The sequence below is a fragment of the Arvicanthis niloticus genome, chromosome 8 (assembly GCF_011762505.2).
Source record: "Arvicanthis niloticus isolate mArvNil1 chromosome 8, mArvNil1.pat.X, whole genome shotgun sequence".
NCBI classification, from domain to species: Eukaryota; Metazoa; Chordata; class Mammalia; order Rodentia; family Muridae; genus Arvicanthis; species Arvicanthis niloticus.
This window is the reverse complement of record NC_047665.1, coordinates 83,760,948-83,781,393: the sequence shown is the minus strand read 5'-3', so window position 1 is coordinate 83,781,393 and position 20,446 is coordinate 83,760,948. Positions and strand designations below refer to the sequence as shown.

The 20,446-nt window shown below is 40.3% G+C and overlaps 1 protein-coding gene across 1 annotated transcript in view; it reads right to left on the bottom strand.

Annotated features, from left to right (window-relative positions):
* LOC117713860 (putative C-mannosyltransferase DPY19L2) overlaps positions 1-11,241 on the bottom strand; it is a 107,071-nt gene extending 95,830 nt beyond the window's left edge. Inside the window, exons 1-4 of the mRNA XM_034510369.2 lie at positions 10,723-11,241; positions 6,922-6,946; positions 5,043-5,130; positions 3,138-3,275 (exon numbers count right to left, since the gene is read on the bottom strand). Coding sequence (XP_034366260.1) covers positions 3,138-3,275; positions 5,043-5,130; positions 6,922-6,946; positions 10,723-11,104 — 633 coding nt within the window. The 5' untranslated portion in view covers positions 11,105-11,241. The remainder of the gene's footprint in view (positions 1-3,137; positions 3,276-5,042; positions 5,131-6,921; positions 6,947-10,722) is intronic.
* Between the last annotated feature and the right edge of the window lie 9,205 nt (positions 11,242-20,446).

The following is a 20,446-nucleotide window of genomic DNA, read 5'->3' as shown; positions in this document are numbered from 1 at the left end:
ACAAAAATAATGTAAGTCAATATAATATAATATAAAGGTGATAAACCACATAAGTGGACTTAAAGACAAAAAATAACATGGTCATCTTAATAGATGCAGAAAAAGCCTTTGACCAAATTCAACGTGGCTTTATAATAAAAGTCCTAGCTAATGTAGAGAAATATACATCAACATAATGACCCATAACCAACATAATTCCAAATTGAGAAAAGCTTGAAGTAATCCCACTTAAGTTAGGAATGAAACAAGGATGTCCACTGTCCCCACTCATTTTCAATATTTTTCTCAAAATATTAGCTGGAGCAATAAGGCAAGAGAAAGGAATTAAAGGGATACAGGGGGAGAAAAGGAATCAAACAACCCTCTATTTGCAGGCGACATGATGCTATACACTAGAGATGCCAAAACTTTTTCCAGAAAACTTCTATGAGTGATAAACAACTTCAGCAACGTGACAGGATACTGGTTCAACTTGGAGAAATCAATAGCTTTTCCATCCACCACCAGCAAACCTAGAGAGGTCATGATGGACACACTCTCGTGTACAATGGACTCAGAGGAAAGTAAATATCTAGGAATAGACACAATGAAGGAAGTGAAGGACCTCCACAATGTAAACTTTAAACCCCTGAAGAGAAAACATATAGACACTAGAAAAAGGGGGCGGGAATTCTATTGGTCATGAATTGGTAGAATTTAGCTTGTGAAGATAATCATTGTACCAAAACTACTGACAGATTCAATACAATTCCAATCAAAATTCTCATCTCATTCACCACCAAAAGAAACCGTCCTAAAAGTTATAGAATACAAAAGAACTCAGATAGCTAAAATAATCCTGAATAAAAAGAACAATGTTAGAGGGATTACCATTCCAGGTCTTAAGATCTATTACAGAGCCATAGTAATAAAAACATATGCTACTGGCACAAAAACAGACATGTAGACCAATGGGGAAAAAACTGAAGACCCAAACAGGAATTCGCATAGCTTCAGTCATCTGTTACTTTACAAAGATGCCAAACACATAAACTAGAGAAATAAAAGCAGGCTGGAGAGATGGCTCGGCCATTAAAAGCTAAGCTCACAACCAAAAATATAAGAGAAATAAAAGCATCTTTAACAAATGTTGCTGGGATAACTGAGGTCCACGTGCAGAAGAATCACATTAGAACCAATCTATCACCTTACACAAACACTAATGCCAAGTGGATCAAAGACCAAAATGTGAAACCTGAAACTCTAAAACTGCTAGTCAAAACCTAGTCAGCACCTGCAGGATGTCCTAGCCAGCGCTCTGTAGGATGTAGATGTAAGAAAGGAATTTCTGAATGTGGATCTCCTTGCCTCAGAATTAAGGCCAACCATTGTCAAGTGGGACTTCATAAAACAAAAAGCATCTGCACAACTAAAGAAGCAATCAGCTGGGTGAAGAGGAAGCCCACAGAGTGGGAAAGACTCTCTGCCAGCTATACATCTGACAGTGAATTAAATCCATAATAGATAAAGAACAGAAAAGATCAAACAAACAAATGGAACATTCAAAAATAGAACTGGGGCATAAAAGAAAAAAATGTCTAGAAAATATCTCAAAACGGGTCCATTGACCCTTGTTATTAGCGGCATGCAAATCAAAGTGCCTGAGATTACATTGTACCCCAATCAGAACAGCAACAACAAAGATCAACAGACTAGCTAGAGGCAAAGCCCGGAGGAGGTGTAGGGAAGGGAACACTCATTGTTTGTGGTATTGCACACTGGTGCAGCTACAAAGGAAGACTGTGGAGAGTGCTCAAAAGGCCCCAGTTATATCACTCATTAGCATATACCCAGAAGCCCAGTCAATGAACTCCACAGATACTTGCCCAACCATATTCATTCCTGCTCTATTCGTTATTGCTAGGAAATGGAAACAAAAAAAATAATAATATGGTTATATATACACTACAGAATATCATTCAACTGTAAAAAATGAAATCACGAGCTTTGTGGGTAAATGGGTAGACCAAGAAAAGATCATATTGAGTGAGGTAATCCAGTCCCAGAAAGACAAATGTCACATGTTCTCTTTCACTGAATGTTCCTAGTTCCAAATCTTCGGTGTTGTAGTAATTTTTAAATCTCATTTGGGAGTTTCTACCCCACCTTGGTAATCCAGTTCCCAGATAAAAGACATACAACCTGTATATCTATAATAAGCATTTTAAACACCAGATCTGGGCACATTATCTACTCTTTAAGCTATTATTATCTACCTCCCCTTTAATAACCCTGATTTATAACTTGCCATGTTAAATCTGGGTTACTCTTAACTCCAATTGGCCAGCCCTCATGGCCATGTTTTATGATTCAACTACCCTATGGCATCGTCTTCTCTCACCACCTTCTCTCTTCTCTCGGTCTCCTCCTCAGCCTTCAAGCCTGAGAACCAAAATCCTGCCTATCTCCCTTCTGCACAGCTATACTCTGAAGACATTTTTACTCAAGTAATAGTTTTATATTAAAGTGCACGGTTGGTCCATAGCTTCACTTGGTAGACATGCAGATTCTTGCATCCCTGGGGCAACCAGATCTTGGGGACCAGTATTGACAAGATAATACATAGCAGAAGACCAAACCTCTACACTGCAGATGAGGGTACAATTCTTGAGATAATTGCAGAAATCAGAGAAGTAAAGTAATAAACTATTGCTTTTTGGGGGGTTGGGTGGAGGAACACCAGAGTGGAGGATAGCATGAGCACGTGATGTGATTGAGACAATAAAGGGGGGTAATTAGGCAGGAAAGGAAAATAATAGAAAAGAGGGAGGGAAAGAAAACAACAGTAAGGATATCTGAAAAAAATCATGAAAAATTCCACCATTAACCATCTACCTTAAATATCTATAATACACATAAATTGACTGGCCCAAGCAGAGGCCTGGATGCAGATGTCCCAGCTGCCCCCTCGGTCATTATTTCCACACTTAGTTGTTCTCTCTGAGATCGCGTGAGGAGAGGAACATTTATGATGTGGTCAAATTTTAAAAACATCTACAATTAACAAGCCTAAGAAATCCACCCCCCCACACACATGTTGTCATTATGTTTAATACTTTTGATAACAGTCTGTTAGTATGTTTCTAAGGACTCCTCACCTCTGGGTAAAGATGGAAGCGTTTCACTGTGTTGATTATCAGGGGATACTCAGTTAACCTGTCATTCATGATCATCCACAATCCTTCCAGAAACGAAGGGGCTTCGATGATAGTCTTGAAGTAGGAATAATAAAGTCCCTTTAGAGAAAGACACACATTGTTAATGTCAGTAAGCCTTAAATTATTCATTCTCTTTTTAAGAATATCTTTCTTCTGTAATAAAAAAAAAATAAGAAAATATTCATTAAGAAGGCTTCCTAATGACTCCTGCTGTTAACATTCTCAAAACTGTACAACGTGTGTCTTTAGGCTTCCTCTCTACTATTTTTTCTAGTTTTCTGAAGGTCTGAGATTCTTCAGATCAGATGGATGGTGGTATATAATACCAAGGGTGCTTTAAAGTGTGACTCAGTCCATAGACTTTTAACCTGACCAAATCTAGTGCTTTTCCCCACGTGCTTAAACATTGGCATATAATAAATTCTAGCAGAAACAGGTGTGTTTTCATTCCACAGTGCAGCCCTACATTAGGAAAGGAATGGCCACTCTGTTAAGGTGTAACACATGTGCATCAGCATCAGGGTTACTTTGTATCTGTACCTGGTGTCTGACCTGACTTCTGCTGCTGCTCACACAGGCTGTGTTGTAAATCACCAGATCACCCTGGTGTTGTAAATCCAGCACAGGGAACAGTAGCCCCCTTAAATCAGTAGAGGGCTTTCAACATAAAACTCAGGGATTCTAGAGACTATGCTATACCGTGCTATTTTCAACATAAATTTGCTGTTTTCAAATAAAAACCAAGGTGCCACAATTTTATGAGAAAAGCAAGTGTCCTATTCTTCCAAAACATTACAAAACAACTTTTTTTCTTTCATTTCTCCTTCTCTCATCATGACCACATCCTCTCCTTCCTCCACTCCTCCCAGGTCCCCCCACCCAACCCCCATCAATTTCCTCTTCCCCAGATCCACTGCTTCTCAGGTTTTCTTGAGAGTAGGCTGTAGGCTTCCCGGGGTGTGTGTGGGGGGGGGGGGGAAGAGAGACTATCAAACAAAGATGCCATAACAAGCTAAAATAAGTCTAAAAACTCTACACCCATTCCTGCTTCAGCTGACTGCTTTTGTGTTTATGTTAAACAACACCAGAAGCTCCCAAATCCAGGCTACTTTCCAAGGAGCCATTTCTGTGCACTTTAGATTTTCCTTTCAGCTCATGAAGGTCACTCAGCAATACCAAAATTGAAAGATACCTAATATGCCAACGTCTGTATTTAGGGAAGTGATATAAAAATGATTTTTGTTAATAATAGGCTATTGTTTTTATGGCATATGCTCCCACTTTTCCCTTCATCTCACCACGGCCCGGAAGTCTGACATGATTGCTAGCTATCTAACAGGTCTGTGACTGAGAATCAGAGACAACTGGACAGTCATCAAAGAAATAACCCACATAGCTGCTGTCTCCATCTGGTGCCTGTCACCAAAGCCCCGATTACCATGGCCATGCTCTTTTTTAATGGTAGGATTATGCCATCCTTGGAAACATCTTTGAAATGTTCAAGGGCCATGTAAACATTAATAATATGTTCAACCCCTGAAGCTTCATGAGCTGAAAGAAAAATCTAAAGTGCACAGAAATGGCTCATGGGAAAGTAGGCTGAATTTGGGAGCCCCTGGTGTCATTTACCATATCAACACAAAAGCAATCAGATGAAGCAGGAATGGGTGTTATTGGAAGGAAGTGAAAGGCAGAGGTCAAGGCTTATAGTGTACTGACAAACTCACATAAGCACATAGAAATAATAATAAATTGTACCCAAAATTCATTTCAGTTCCTATTAAATTTTTACCATCGTGTCCCACTATTCTTAAAGCAGTAATTAATTAGAAGGAAGAAATTAACCATTTCCGTGCGAAAAGTCATCTCTCGTTCCAAGGATGAGAGGTGAGAAAAATGACGATCGTTTTCAAAAAGTGTTATTAAGTGTAACCTAAGGGGAAATAAACATATTATAGTAAGAATAGACTTCAAAACCAGCACCAAATCACTTTTAGAATTGAGAAAGCAATAAAAATGAAAACAAGTTTTATAATAAATGTTGAGATAGTTTTACAATTTACTTATGATCTTAAATATGCTCAAAAGAGCATTTATCATTCAGCAAATTGTTTAACTCCATCTTTTGGTGTTTTATTTTGTTCTTTTAAAGATTTATTTTATGTATGATAGTACAATGTCACCGTCTTCTTCAGACACAACAGAAGAAGGCATCAGATCCCATTACAGATGATTGTGAGCTACCAGGTAGTTGCTGGGAATTGAACTCAGAACCTCTGGAAGAACAGCCAGTGCTCTTAACCAGTGAGCCATCTCTCCAGCCCCTTCTCATTCTTATATGTACTTGCATATCTAAAATCCCTATAGCAGCCTCCACTCTTCTTCCACTCCAAGCTCCTTAACACACAGGAAAGACTGTGCTTCTTTTGTGTTGCAGGAATGATTGCAATATAGTAGGTTTGGGAAACATTTTTATAACTAGTGAAAAGCCCTTTAAATACAATCTACCTAAAAATCACTTTTGAATATGGTAACCTTAATAAAAGTATAAGCTCATATAAATAATGACCTTTTTAGTCTCCCACAGGAGTGTACGAGAAGATATATTAGCTGTTGTTCATATACAAACGAGTATACTGGGTGAAACTAGTCATGATTAAGAAATGCGCTGCCCTCGGTTTATAAAACACTTTCCAACAAAATTAAAACCACAAGTACATATGTCAGTGCTTCTCTCTTGCAGGTCATATGCATGTAAATCCAACAGTGTGAAGGAATGGCTCTTCCCAGTCCAGCCTCAGTACTCACATCAAAATTGTTCCACAGAGGAAATGACAGAACAGCATAGCCCGGGAAACATGGGGTAGACCCAGGACTTCCTACAAGCACAAAACCTGAGTTCGGGCAGCAATGAAAGTATCCCAGGTAAACTTCTGACTTTGTGCACATGATTTAAAGAGAAGCACTTTTTATAAAATAGAGAGCCAGCAAATGCCCACAGATGGGCTCGTTTCTGCCATACCAATGCAGAAAGATTTCTGCTTATCTTGAGGCAGGTCTCACCATGTAGCCCTGGCTGGCCTCGAACTCAACAATCCTTTCACCTCAGCCTCTACATGTTAGAATTAAAACACAACTTCCAGTTCAAAAAAAAATGTTATCCTCTTCTCCATGACTTAGTTGCAGGTGTTCCTAAGGCTTTACCTCTAAACTTACGTCAATAATATTGTACAGGTACTACAGGATAATGGAGGCTTTAAATGAGGTAAGTTGAAAAGTTGAAAATGGGAGCTATTTAGAGAAATACAGTGGTGAGCAAAAACATCTTAATTCGTGCGGCTGGAGAGTTGGCTCTGCAGTTATGATGACCCAGCATCTGCATGGCAGCTCACAGCCACTTCTAACTGCAGCTCCAGGGAGTCTGACACCCTCATCTGGCCTCCGTGAGCACACACATGGTGCACAAGCAAGCATACATGCAGACAAAACACCTATACACATGCAATATTTTAATTCATAGGTTACTATAGCCCAGGGTATCTGCACTGTAAATGCCCTGCATACATACTTTGTACAAAAGTAATGTACAAAATGTTGCAAATGTACAAATGTTGTAAAAACACAGCCAGGAAGGTTTGTTTTGCTATTGGCAAATAGTAGTGGCGGCAAACTTTAACTTATATATTTCTATGTATTTTGAGGCGAGACAAAAAAAAAATCTTACCAGTGCAAAATCCCCACAAAGGTAGCTGGAAGAAAAAAGAGAAGAAGTAATTAAAAACTGCTTTGTTATCTAATGCCTTTAAAATAAGCACTTCAAATGCACTGCACACCTGGAATAAGAGCTCACTAAGCCAGATGCTTCTGTCTACCTGGACCAGGAGAACAGCCCAGAAGGATGTGAAGCAGATCGAGCCACGCATACCTGTAAGTGGGAAGAACCTGGACGCTTTACACATTCTTCTAAGGCAATTTTGAGAATGATGAAGTGGGTGGCTTGACCTTATTGTAATATTTCAGTATGATTCTCTATTGTTTCTTATTCTGTCTTTCCTTTATATAAAATGTTTTTAAAGCACATATACCACGTCCAGGTAAGATTCTTTCAGAACAGACTCTGGCTTGCAGAAACCAGCCTAGAACGCTGTTCCTTACACTCATCTGAATACTGTAAAGTACAGGAAATCACATGTTTAACCACACATTTGCAAACTAAGTTGTTCTATCCAGGCCCTGAGGAACTGCCTGCTCCTGTAGGGGCTCCTGGATGTAGGCATGAGGCTCACAAGGAATGAGAAACAGGTTCAGCTTCATGCTGCTCTGGGTGTGCAGCTTCCTGCAGAACTACAAACACTGACAAGAAGGCTTCCTGTTTTCAAGGAAATCATGGAGCTGGGAACAAGAATGGGGCTGGGGATGAACAATTAAATGCTGCAAAGCTCTGCTTCTTACAGAGACCCATCAGCTCTTCCTGAATGAATGCCCTTTCATTGCAAAAGCTTTCACCAGTTTCCAGAGCTTTGAAAAAGTTAATTTTGATAATATCTTCTGTCCTTGCTGTCATGGAGAAGTTCACTCACTCAACTACTGCAGAACTCCCACAGAGACTTTGTGGTAAGACTCCCCCCATGGCTGCCCCAAGTTCACTTGGCAAGATAATTCAATACTAACTTCCTAAAAATAATTTTTAAAAACTATTCATCTTGGCTAGGAGAATAAATGCCAAGCAACCCAATGCAGAAACATTTCATATTGAAATTCCCAGCAGTACTCTTTTTTGTCTATAAAATTGGGCCATGCGGGGCTCACCTTAAATTCTTCCCAGATTAGCTTGTATCAGCATGAGCAAACTGTAGCCCATGACCTGTTGTTTGTAATAACCTCAAGCTAAAAATGTTCTTTACATTTTCAAAAGGTTATAAAAACAATGAGTCAATAGAGACCATGCTGTCCTTTGCAGAAAGCAAGGGCAAATGTCCTCTGCAACACTCTGAAATGACGCCTTCAACTGAAAAAGTATTCTGAGGTAAAGTTTACTAAACAATGACAGAGATTTCCTATGTGACTATATTTATTTCTACTTTTCTGGTCTTCTGTTAATGATATATACTGGAAAATATCTAAACTTTTTTTAATGAAAAGATGGAGGAGATGGCTTCAGGGGGTGAGAGAGTTTGCTCTGCAAGCATGAGGACCTAAGTTCAGATCCCCAGGCCCATGTGATAAAGCCAGGCATGGTTACATATTATATAAACCAAGTTTAGAAGCTGATGACAAGCAGATTTTGAAAGTTTGCTGGTCAGCCAACCTAGACTGAATGATTATATTTCAGTGGGAGAACCTATCTCAAGCAAGTAAGGTAGAGAGTGACAGAAAATCACAGCCCAATATCCTGCTCTGGCTTCTGTACATGTCTACAGAGTAGTGTGCATACCCCATACACACACACACACACACACACACACACACACACACGGAGGCAAATATGTTATCAATCCATCTATCGTTCCAAAGATTCTCAAAAATTGTTCCTATCTCTCATTGCCCTCTGGCACACCTCCCACCAAAGGTCTGTATTTATGTATAGCTCAGCTGTCCTTTCCCATTTGTCTATTCAAGTTAACCTTAAAAGTTTTCCACAAGTATTTGTAATCTTCCTATTGTCTTTCTGTACAGTGGTGCTTGCCTTGGGAATCTCCTTGCAGTCTACTTTCACTTAGAAGTGAATGATGCTCAATCCATAATCCCCATTCCCTTCCTGCCTCTTCTGCTTCCTCCTCAGTCTCACCAGCGACCTTCCCCATCAGCCTCTTCTACCCATTTCTGAGCTGCAGCTATCATTGGGACCGTTGAAGCCGCTCCTAGTAAGAATTGTCTATCTTAGTCCATCTCCAGTTCACAGTATACACTTCAACCCTCGTACACTCAAAAGCGCACTCTCATCAAGCTGCTTTCCAAGGTTAAAAGACTCATTCATTGCCAACATCACATAGTTATCAAGTGACATGGATTGTTCTCTTTAATGTGAACAATTTAGGTTTTAAATATGCATAACGTTATCTATATATAAAGTGAACATTTTTTTTTTGTTATAGTAGTTCATTTAAAAGTTTCAAAGAAAACAACCTTCCCAGGGAACAGCACACCACCTGGTTATCTAGCTCTGAAACATATGCATCCAAGTAACATTATATGGACTGAGAAGTTTGAATTTATGGACTTGTGTGTGTGTGTGTGTGTGAGTGTGTGTGTGTGTGTGTGTAACAACATTTAAAGAAAAACCATGAATTTGGAGGGGAGTAAGAGAAATGTATGAGAGGATTAGGGAAGAGGAAAGGGAGAGTAGAAATGATATGATTTTATTAAAATCTAAAAGATTAAAAAGCAATTTTAAAAAGGAAAGAAAAGAATCCCTGCCTTCACACAGAATGAGTTCAAACACCTCACACCCGGCGCTGAGCTGGACGCTCCCCATAGCCTCCTCCTTTGCTTCCATCCTGACTTTGTTCTCACACCATGCTGTCTTACTGTTAGGACCTGGATCCTGCCCTTCTGTCTGTCAGCATCACACACACACACACACACACACACACACACACACACACACACACACACACAACTTCTCAGCCCCTTTGTTAGAACTCAGGTTCTATGGTTTTCTAAAAGTCCTCTCTGGTACAGCATTCTTCGCCCTCTCTAAAGTGTTAACTGTCTCTCCTGAACGCTGGGCTTGCTCGCTCATACACTCAGTAAACTCAGCCATTATTTCGCTAGCCGCTCAGGGGTGACTCCCATGTGTAACTCTCAGCACACTTGGAACACGGACTTGGGAAAACAGCCCATGCTGATTGTGGATGTGACATTGTGGGTCTGTTGGCATAAACATGGGATGGAAATCGAAATACGAATTTCAACTGTTCCTTAATTACTGCTGTTAACACTTCAATGCGGAAACTCATCTTATTTTTACATCAGCAACCAGATAGCTCGGGATGGGAGGCGGTGACAGCAATTTGAATTGAGGCGGTTTATATCAGCAGCTAGGCTGCTGAAGCTCTCTTCTCAAATACCAGACAGCAGCATCGTTTAAGTTGCAGCAGAAAGCTCCCGAAAATGAGAGGGATAAATGGAGGACGTGCTGCCATGGAAACTTCTCTGGGTTGCAGGTGTTAATACTCAGCAGGATGGAAGTGTTGTCTTCAGGGACACTGTTGCTGATCGCAGCTAAGAACGTTTTATTTAAAAAGCAAAGAAACGTAATTCTATCCAGAAGGTAAACAACCTTTTCTATACCCCGTGTTAACTGGCTGCTCCAATTGGAATAATTTTGTTGGCATGCAGGTGACCACTAAGTTGGAAAATTCCACAAAAAAAGAAAAAGTTTAAAAACAGGAACTGGAAGTCTGAGAATTCTTGGCACGGGATTCTCAGATCTCTCCACCAACTCCTCCAACAAACCCAATCTCCAAGACCCAAGCAAACCCTGCAAGTATCTAGGCTGGGAGAAACACCATGCATGGCTCACCTACACCAAAGAGGGTCCTGTGGGAGAAGCGATGCATCTGCAGTGCCTGCACCTTTTCGCGAAAGTGGTCCAGGAGATTACGGAGGAATTGGAAGCGGTCGAGAAGAAGAATCTTGGTGACCTCTTCCAGCTGAAAGTAGTTTTGTGCGTTCAGACTTCGGATCCTCCGCGCCGCGTAGTTGCGGGCGCCCGAGGGCAGTTTCCTGCCGCCTAGGAGGAAATGCTGCAGCAAGGACCACTTCGTCCTCTCCTGAGGCGCGCTGCGCTCCTGCTGGGACTCCATTGTCCCTGCGCTCCGCCTCCTTCTCGTCTGCCCCGTGCGGGAGGACTGTGGCATGTCGGGGCTCGCATCCCTGAGCTTACTCCTTGTCGGCCCCACCATCTTCTCATAGCCCGTGTTCAGGTGGTTGGAGCTGGGTCACCGCACGGTGAGATCCGGGGGCCCGGACACACCACCAGGCAGCCTCAACGACCAGCCCGCGCCGCCGTTGCGGGCAGCCTTGTCGTCATGGCGACCGTGAAACAAGGGTGGCGAGCGTGCAGTCCAGGCAGTCTTGCGCCCTCCACGTGCCGCCCGCGCGCCCCTGAGCGGTGCTGACTTGCGAGTGATGTACTCTGCCACAGGATCTGGGCGTCGGGGTTCGGCTGGGTTTTCCGCTGCAGGACAGAGATCTTTAGTTCATTAAATAACATTATTCCAACAAAAAGTTGTTTTGTTCCTGGCCGGGAGAATGGTTGGGCTCAGCGTGTTCAACAACTCCTAAACACGAAGCCGTCCTGAACCAAAGAAAGCCAGTCCTGGCTTCACATTCTCTATAGAGCGCTATAGCGGCCACTACCACATTCCGGGACTGATGTCAGCCTATACGGCTGGAGTCTGCACCATTTCACGCCCATTCGTTTTAGGACTTCCTTGAGCTCCCTAACACCCACAATCGCCTCGCTTATCTTACGACATTAATTCCCGTTTCTCTGAACACAGATCTTCCTTTGGTTGCAAGTGAGTTCCACACCAGGAACACTCCAGTCCCTCCATTCCTGCCTCACCGTCCACAAATCCATGACTCCCCATGGGTTTTCCAGGCTTTTCCTCTGCCTTCTACTCCTAGCTCCTTTCTCTACTCCACATTAATTGATCACTCACTGGCAGTTCTATTCATCTGCTCGCTGGTCTAAATAAACACATGCGGAAACAAGTAAGTGCTGTCGTTGTTGTTTTGTAAGATTTTTCTCAAGTGGCATTTCTGCATTCCTGGCACTGTTTGCTGCTTAAGATGGTTTTTTATTCCTCAGCGCATATGAAATAGAAGACCACAAGTAGGATGCTTTGCTCACATTTTAACAGGTTGTACATTTCGTTTATCCATCTTTGAATTTAAAATCCACGGTATTGATGTTTGGCAAACACACACACACACACACACGAATAATTGCGACAATATCTTACTCTGTAGTCCAGATTGATCTTGAACTCCTTCCTTTCTCAGCCTCTCTATCCTGGGATTACAAGTTTTGGTACCATATTCAGCTGGCAAAACTTTATCCTTAAATGAATACACAACGTCGAAATGGAATATCTTATCTTTAATGTAAGCACTTTAATTCTGTATTATGCAACAATCAAGGAAGCGTGGGGATTACCTCTTTCTTTCTTGTTAACTTTTACCTGTAGTTTCTTTCCATCTGTCTGTAAAGCAAGTTTGGATCTATGGTCCATCCCTTGAAAATAAAATCTAGTCCCTCTCTCCCTTTAAACAGATTTTTATGTGGTTATTAATTGTGCTATTAATCATTGTCAATAAAATATTAAAGATAGCCTCAACATCAAGTACTAAGTTACAGGATTACTAGTGTCATGCAGCATTGGGGCCATTAATTTATTTTGAGTAAATTGTTAGTGATAATAGAAAATATTTCCTATTGGTGCTAAAAGAAAAATAAGCATAAATGTATTTCCTGAATCCAGTCCAATATTTAGTGTTATATGAGGTTTTAATGTCTACTTGTCACCTGAGTAGGGAGCCCTGAGGAACTGTCCTGAAATTAGTCTAAAAACTCTTCAATTTAGCTTCAGGAAAATTCTTAGAACAAGTCAGAAACCAGTCATGTTCTTTGCTAAAATATCACAAGAATAAACTTAGCATCTACATCGCTAATATTGTTGCTCTCTGAATTGGACTGGCATAGTTCACACTGTTCCCAGCACTACTGTCTACTAAGCACCTACTAGGATGGCCTACTAACTTCACAGAATTCAACCGCTCTCCTAGTTCAAAGCCCCCAGATCATACACATATCTCCCAGAACCAGCAGGGTCAGTTGTGACATAGCAATACTCCACTCCTTGATACCAACTTCTGTCTTAGTTACTTAGTTACTTTTCTATTGCCTTAAGGCAACTTGTAAAAGAATACATTTAATTTGGGGTTCATAGTTTCCGAGAGTAGTGAAGTCTGTGGCTGGCGGTCATAGTGGGGAAAGAGCGGCAGGGAGCAGGCATGCATCTACTGGAGCAGTAACATATTGAGAAAATAACCACAAGGCAGAGATAAAACCAACTGGAATGGCATGTTTTAGATGTGCTCTTTGGAACTAAGCTCCACAACTCTTCATTTTGATGGTTGTAGTTTTCTGTAATAGTTTCTATAGCAAAGAGAAGTTTCTTTGATGAGGGGTGAGGACCACACTTCTCTGTGGGTTGAAGGGCAGGTATTTAGAATGTAATCAGGGATTATGCTGTTTTAGTGAAGTAGCAGTTGTAGGTTTTCCTCCAAGATCCATGACTTCACTAGGCCTGTGGAGTTGGCTAGGGTCTAAAATCTGTTTAAAGACAAGCTGGTTACCAGGCACGTGTGCCACTACTATACCCTTAAACCTATTGTGCCATGCTGACCATCGTGGTCCATAGGCATCATAGCTGGGTAGGACTGGTGGTTGCCTCCCTACTTGGAAGTTTGCATGGTGCCTGATATTATCATGAAGGAGCCATTCAGGTCGTTTCCAGCTCTGGAGCCCCTGAAATGCATGGTGTCTTCAGCAATAGGGACTGGCTTTCTACCTTCTGGGATATCCAAGGGCAAGAGCAACAGCCTATAGGTTTGGGAACTCTTTTAGACAACCACAACTCAACAGGCTTCACATGCCTGGTGCGGGTTTTGTTAGATGGTCTTTGGCCACTGGAAAAAGCACTGGTAGCCCAGGTAGAAAATTTTCATCTAACTATATATGCGTATTTATATGCCGCCTTAACTATATTATAGGCATTTTAGGTTGTCTATGGTTCCTATGACTTTTTCAGATGTCCTTACTGTTGTTTTACCTCCTCTTTCTCCTTCCATATGTATTCCTCCTCTTTAATCAAAGCTTCATTTCCAATTTCCCCCGTCGGATCACTTATACCAGGTGGCTACTCCCCTTTCTATTGTTCCCTGAACCGAAACTCCTTTTCAATTTCTTCAGCTACTCCAGGATACATATTCACTTCTGGGCATTGGGCGCTAGGGGTTGTGAATCTTTTCTAGTTCCTTTCATTTATGTGAAATTGTCAAGATTTCATTTTTCTTTATATAAGACTAAAATTTTACAGTGCACATGTACCACATTTTCATCACCAGTTCTTCGATTGAAGGGTATTTAAGATGCATTCATTTCCTAGATGTTGTTAATAAAGTAGTCAGTAAGGTTTTATATTTTTCATGAAAAATGCAACTAAGCTATATAACCAGCAGATGGCAATAATGACCTATAAATCAGTATGTTAAAGCTTTTTTTTTTTTTTTTTTTTTTTTTTTACCCCAAACAAGCATTTCTTCGATCCTTCTCTAAACACTACTTCCGGATCAGCAGATCAGTTTAGACTTGTTGGTGACACTCCGACACTCCTCCTGTCTCTGCCTCTCAAGTCCTGGGAGTAGAAGCAAATACCATCCTGGCTGGGAAAATGCATTTTAACATGCAAAAAATTTACAGGCTTGTGCTAGATCAGTGCACAAAATATGAAAATTAGAGAAACTCCAAATATAACACCAAATAAAGACAATTCAAACTCATAAAGGTATCTTACCTGGGTTTAGTTTCCCAAATAAGAATGACCTCATTTTGTGTTACTGAGAGCCTTCCTTTCCTTTTAAGTTCAATATTTCTAGTTAGTTAGTTTGTTTGTTTGTTTGAACAAGTACACAGGCACAAACTTAAGCAGTTAGGTTCTAACTACATCTAGCTTGGTTATATGAAGCAAAGTATGTGAACAGTTCAGCCACCACAATTCTGAAAACTTTATAAACTTTCCACTCACTATTAAATCATTTAAAACAACTAGTTTCGTATAAATTAATATTCTGATGCAAAAAAATGGGATTTTGTTCATGCAGCTTCACAACTTCTTGTATGTTAAGGTGGGGTTTTTTTAGTTACATTTTTTAATTTTTCATACAATATGTTTTGAACACAATATTTTCTTTTCCAAATCTTCCCAAATTCTCTCTACCTCCCTATGAACCCAACTTCATGTCTTTTCTTTCCTGTGCCCTCTCCAAAGAAACTGAGGGGAAACAGAACAAAACAAAAGAAGACAAAAATTACACCTCACTCCTTCCAAAAAAAAAAAAAAACAAAAAAACAAAAAACAAAGGTCCACAAAAATTCCATTTTGCATTAGCCAACTACTCCTGTACATGGGGCCGGCCCTGGAAGGCAGTGTTCCTAGCAGGTATCAATCATGGATAGTTTCATGCTATTCCACCACACTAAAAAACCTACAAGAGATGGATGAATGTCTTAATAAATATTATCTATGAAAATTAAATCAAGATGAAATAAACAATTTAAACGACCTCATAACTCATTGTAGAGGTTATTCACCATGGTCATGTTGTTTTCATTCCAGAGATACGGAGTTTGTTCAACATGTCTAAATCAATAAATATAAATATAAATATAAATATAAATATAATATAACATAAACAAACTGGAAGACCAAACGTGCACAATCATCTCCTTAGATGTAGAAAAGGCTTTTGACAAAAATTCCAGAATTAGCTATTCACAAACATGATAACACAATTATAGGACTATGGTATCATTTAGTTTTCTTGTTCAATTATCCCCTTGAAAGAGATTGCCTACAGGTCCAAAGATAAAAATCAATCTCTTTGTTTCATAATGTGCTACAAGGCTTTTATCCAAAAAGACTGACTGACCAGCTGAACTGGCTTTTACCCTGAGACCCGCCTGCCTCAGTTATGCACCTTGATGCTAGTATATATATGCACATCTGGAAAGCTATTCTTTCTAGGTAATTTCAAATTTGTTTGTTTTTCTATAAAGATTTTCTTCTACATGTTGGCTCTACTAAAAACTGAAGTTGTGTATTTGATAGAGTACCTGTGTGTGGTCTCTCAGAACTTGCTGCCATGCCTTTTCAGATGCCTTTCTGAACTTAAGAGAGCAGAAGCTTATTTTGACTCCCAAGGCAAGTGGTGGGTGCTTGCTCATATCGGTACCAATAAACAGAAAGTGGGGTACAGGTGCCCATCTGGACCTCAGCTCTTGAGTTGGTACTGTCTTCTTCCTTCAGTGAATCACTTCCGGAAATGCCCTCACAAGCAACTTCCACCAGTGTATCACAGTAATGCTCTTGACAGTCAAGTTGACAATCCACCTTAACCACTATGGGTCAAGACTACCAGGCCTTTGTTTGGGACAGCAGAGTCCATCTCCATATAGATAATGACTCGTCCCCTCAAGACAAATACATAAGTTTAAAGTGCTTACACCAGTGAGCCATCTTCTCAGCCCCGGATTTGATATTCTTAATAAAGTGTGTGCACCTGGTTCAGACACATCAAGACAAATGTGACTTTTTGAATCTCTTCTGCATATGGTTATTTCTGCTTCTACTTCTTTGCTGTGTTGTGAAAGCCCAGTGGAGCTTACTCAGAGGCCAACCCCATGCTGTTTGAACATTGCAGTCACCAAAATTGTGTCAAGTAACCCTTCGATACTTTCTGACAACAGCAGAAAATAAACCAAGAGAGCAGAACTTTTTAAGATTCTGATAAAGTAAGAATATTTGTTTATAGTGTTACAGAGGACCATGGTTTTGAGCACAGATGGGATTGGCATCTCCATATCTGAGTAACCAATCTACGACTCATCTTTCATGCCTCAAACAGCAATGATGCATCTGCCGCACGAGTTCCTGCAAAAGTTAAGAGACTGCACATAAAGTCATAATACTGTCAAGGTCTTGTAACTTGTAGCAGTAATTGTTGTAACAATCGTTGTAACAAGGTCTTGTAACTTGTAGCAGTAATCCCCAGGCTTGGAATAAATTTTTTTTGCAGGGGGGGGGGGGGAAGAAGCCCAAGATCTAGTTATGACATTTTTTAGTGAAGGAAAAGAGATACAAAAGAAGTAATATAACTTGATAGCCCAGGTGTCAAAGCTTTGAGACATCAGAAATAACTATTTGAAGAAAAATGAGGTACAAAGAATATTCTAGGGTGTCCCTCTCCCTTAATTCCAACATAAAACTTACCTGATACTCAAAAGTTTTGAAAGTGAATAAATTAGACCTACAGAATTAAAATAAAAGTAAAAGGAGTGTGCACTTGTTGTGTGTGAGTGTGTGCATGTGCATCTGTGTCAATAGCTTTCATGACAAATAGTTACAGCACAGTATACATGCTTCGAGTGTGTAATGCAATAATGTCAGTATATCTACAGCTGTGTGACCAGCACCATTCTTTCAGCCCACACTCTACTATGATTGACATAAACCCCACAGCCATTAACAGTCCTTTCTGCCTCTGTCTTCTCTCTGCTTTCTTTATCTTCAGATACTCCTGGGCTGTACATTTTGTATAAACAGGATTATGCAGTGTGTAGTTATTTCTGGCTGGCTTGTTTTACTAAGCATCATGTTTTCAAAGTCTCTCCACACTGTAATGTTTTCTTTATTCCATTGTACGGGTGCATATCATTTTATTTATCTACTCGTCTTTGATGGGCATTTCCATTCTCCCATTTTGCCTGTAAAGACTTATGGGACTGGGAATGCTGGGTTATTGGCAACTTCATGTTTAGCCTTTGCGTGAGCAGCCAGATATTTTCTAAAGTGGCCATCCCATTTTCCATGCCCACATTCAATATATGAGGGGGTGGTGGTGTTTTCCCACATCCCTGCTGAGGCCTTATATCCATCCTTGTGAGCACAGCTATCCTAGAGACATGCAATGATTTGGTGCTATTGTTCTGCTAACAAACTTAGTTTTTTAGAAAAGTTTCAGGTTCACAGGAAAAGTTTGCAGAAGCAGAGTTTCTGTAGTACCTTTTCTGTCAACCTCCCACATACATTCGCCTATCATTAACATCTTAGATGAGTGCAGTTCATGTGTTATAACTGGTGAGTCAAGGGAGATGTACTCTTGGTAACCAGTCTCTAGTTGGCAGTAGAGGTCATTCTTAGAGTTGTCCAGTCCCACATGATTTGACAAATGCATAATTTCTCAGACCACCATTTGAGTATTGTAGCAGAATTGTTTGGCTCTGTTCATTCCCTACCCACTTCTCCTCCCCAAACCTGGAAGACATTGAAATGCTTACAGTGTTGGTAATATTCCTTTATCTAGAATGTCTCATGGGTAAATGCTTTGTAACTCTTTCCTGATATCCTTTTAGCTTAGCAAAAAAGCATTTCCAATTCATCCATGTCTTCTCACAGCTTGGCAGTGTCTCTCTTCTAATTCCTCTCATCCTCTGTTTTCTTCCACCTCTTTATCATCTTCCTCTTCCCCTTGTTCTTTTTTCTTTTTCTTAGTGCCTCCTTTCCTGCCACATCACTAAGGCTCTACCCAAGGACTTGTGCACAATGGACCATATCTACATCTACGCTGCATTCCAGTCTGACACATTTCAATCACTGAATAATAGCCTGCTGTGCGGAGGGTGGGCATGCTGTCATCTGCTCATCTAGTCACTTGTTGAAGGACATCTTAATTGTTTCCAAGTTTTGATAATTATTTTTTAAAAGCTGCTATAAATTCACATGAAAACTTTTGCATGACATCGGACCAGATCATTTGGGCAGTAGCTAAGAAAGCATAATAATTGTATGATAACAGGATACTAGTGTGTGCAGAAACTGCAAACGATTATTGTGTCTGCACCATTTTTATTTCCCCCAGTGACAAACAGGCGTCCCTTCTCTCAGTCTCCACACTGTAAGAGCGTTACCAGCATTTGGTGTTGTGACTGGTGACCAGTGCCACTTACGTTGTTTTTTAATGTACGACTCACTAACTATGTAATGTTGTATGTCTTTCCATGTACGACTCACTAACCATGTAATGTTGTATGTCTTTCCATGTACGACTCACTAACCATGTAATGTTGTATGTCTTTCCACGTACGACTCACTAACCATGTAATGTTGTATGTCTTTCCACGTACGACTCACTAACCATGTAATGTTGTATGTCTTTCCACGTACGACTCACTAACCATGTAATGTTGTATGTCTTTCCACGTACGACTCACTAACCATGTAATGTTGTATGTCTTTCCATGTACGACTCACTAACCATGTAATGTTGTATGTCTTTCCATGTAATGTTGTATGTCTTTCCATGTACGACTCACTAACCATGTAATGTTGTATGTCTTTCCACGTACAACTCACTAACCATGTAATGTTGTCTGTCTTTCCACGTACGACTCACTAACCATGTAATGTTGTCTGTCTTTCCACGTACGACTCACTAACCATGTAATGTTGTGTGTCTTTCCACGTACGACTCACTAACCATGTAATGTTGTATGTCTTTCCACGTACGACTCACTAACCATGTAATGTTGTATGTCTTTCCACGTACGACTCACTAACCATGTAATGTTGTATGTCTTTCCACGTACGACTCACTAACCATGTAATGTTGTATGTCTTTCCACGTACGACTCACTAACCATGTAATGTTGTATGTCTTTCCACGTACGACTCACTAACCATGTAATGTTGTATGTCTTTCCACGTACGACTCACTAACCATGTAATGTTGTATGTCTTTCCATGTAATGTTGTATGTCTTTCCATGTACAACTCACTAACCATGTAATGTTGTATGTCTTTCCATGTACGACTCACTAACCATGTAATGTTGTATGTCTTTCCATGTACGATTCACTAACCATGTAATGTTGTGTGTCTTTCCATGTATGACTCACTAACCATGTAATGTTGTATGTCTTTCCATGTAATGTTGTATGTCTTTCCATGTACGACTCACTAACCATGTAATGTTGTATGTCTTTCCATGTACGACTCACTAACCATGTAATGTTGTATGTCTTTCCATGTACAACTCACTAACCATGTAATGTTGTATGTCTTTCCACATGCTTATTTTCCATCTCAGTATCCTCTTAGAAAATGGGTGTTCGGCCTTATTTGCCTGTCTTTGTTGCATTTAAAAATGTCTTCTGTATTATGAATGAAAACCCTTTATCATATTTGTATTTGGAAAAAAAAATTTAGTCCCAGTCTGTGCCCACCATGTTCATTCCTTTAATATTGCTTATCATTTTTTTAAAAAAAAAGGTTTTAAATTTTTGCTGGCACATGTGTCTGATACGCATGTGTGTGCTTGTATGTGTGTGAGCACGTATATGCATGGGGGTGCATACGTGAGATGCACGTGTGAGGAGGATGTAAGGTGTCCTTTTCCTT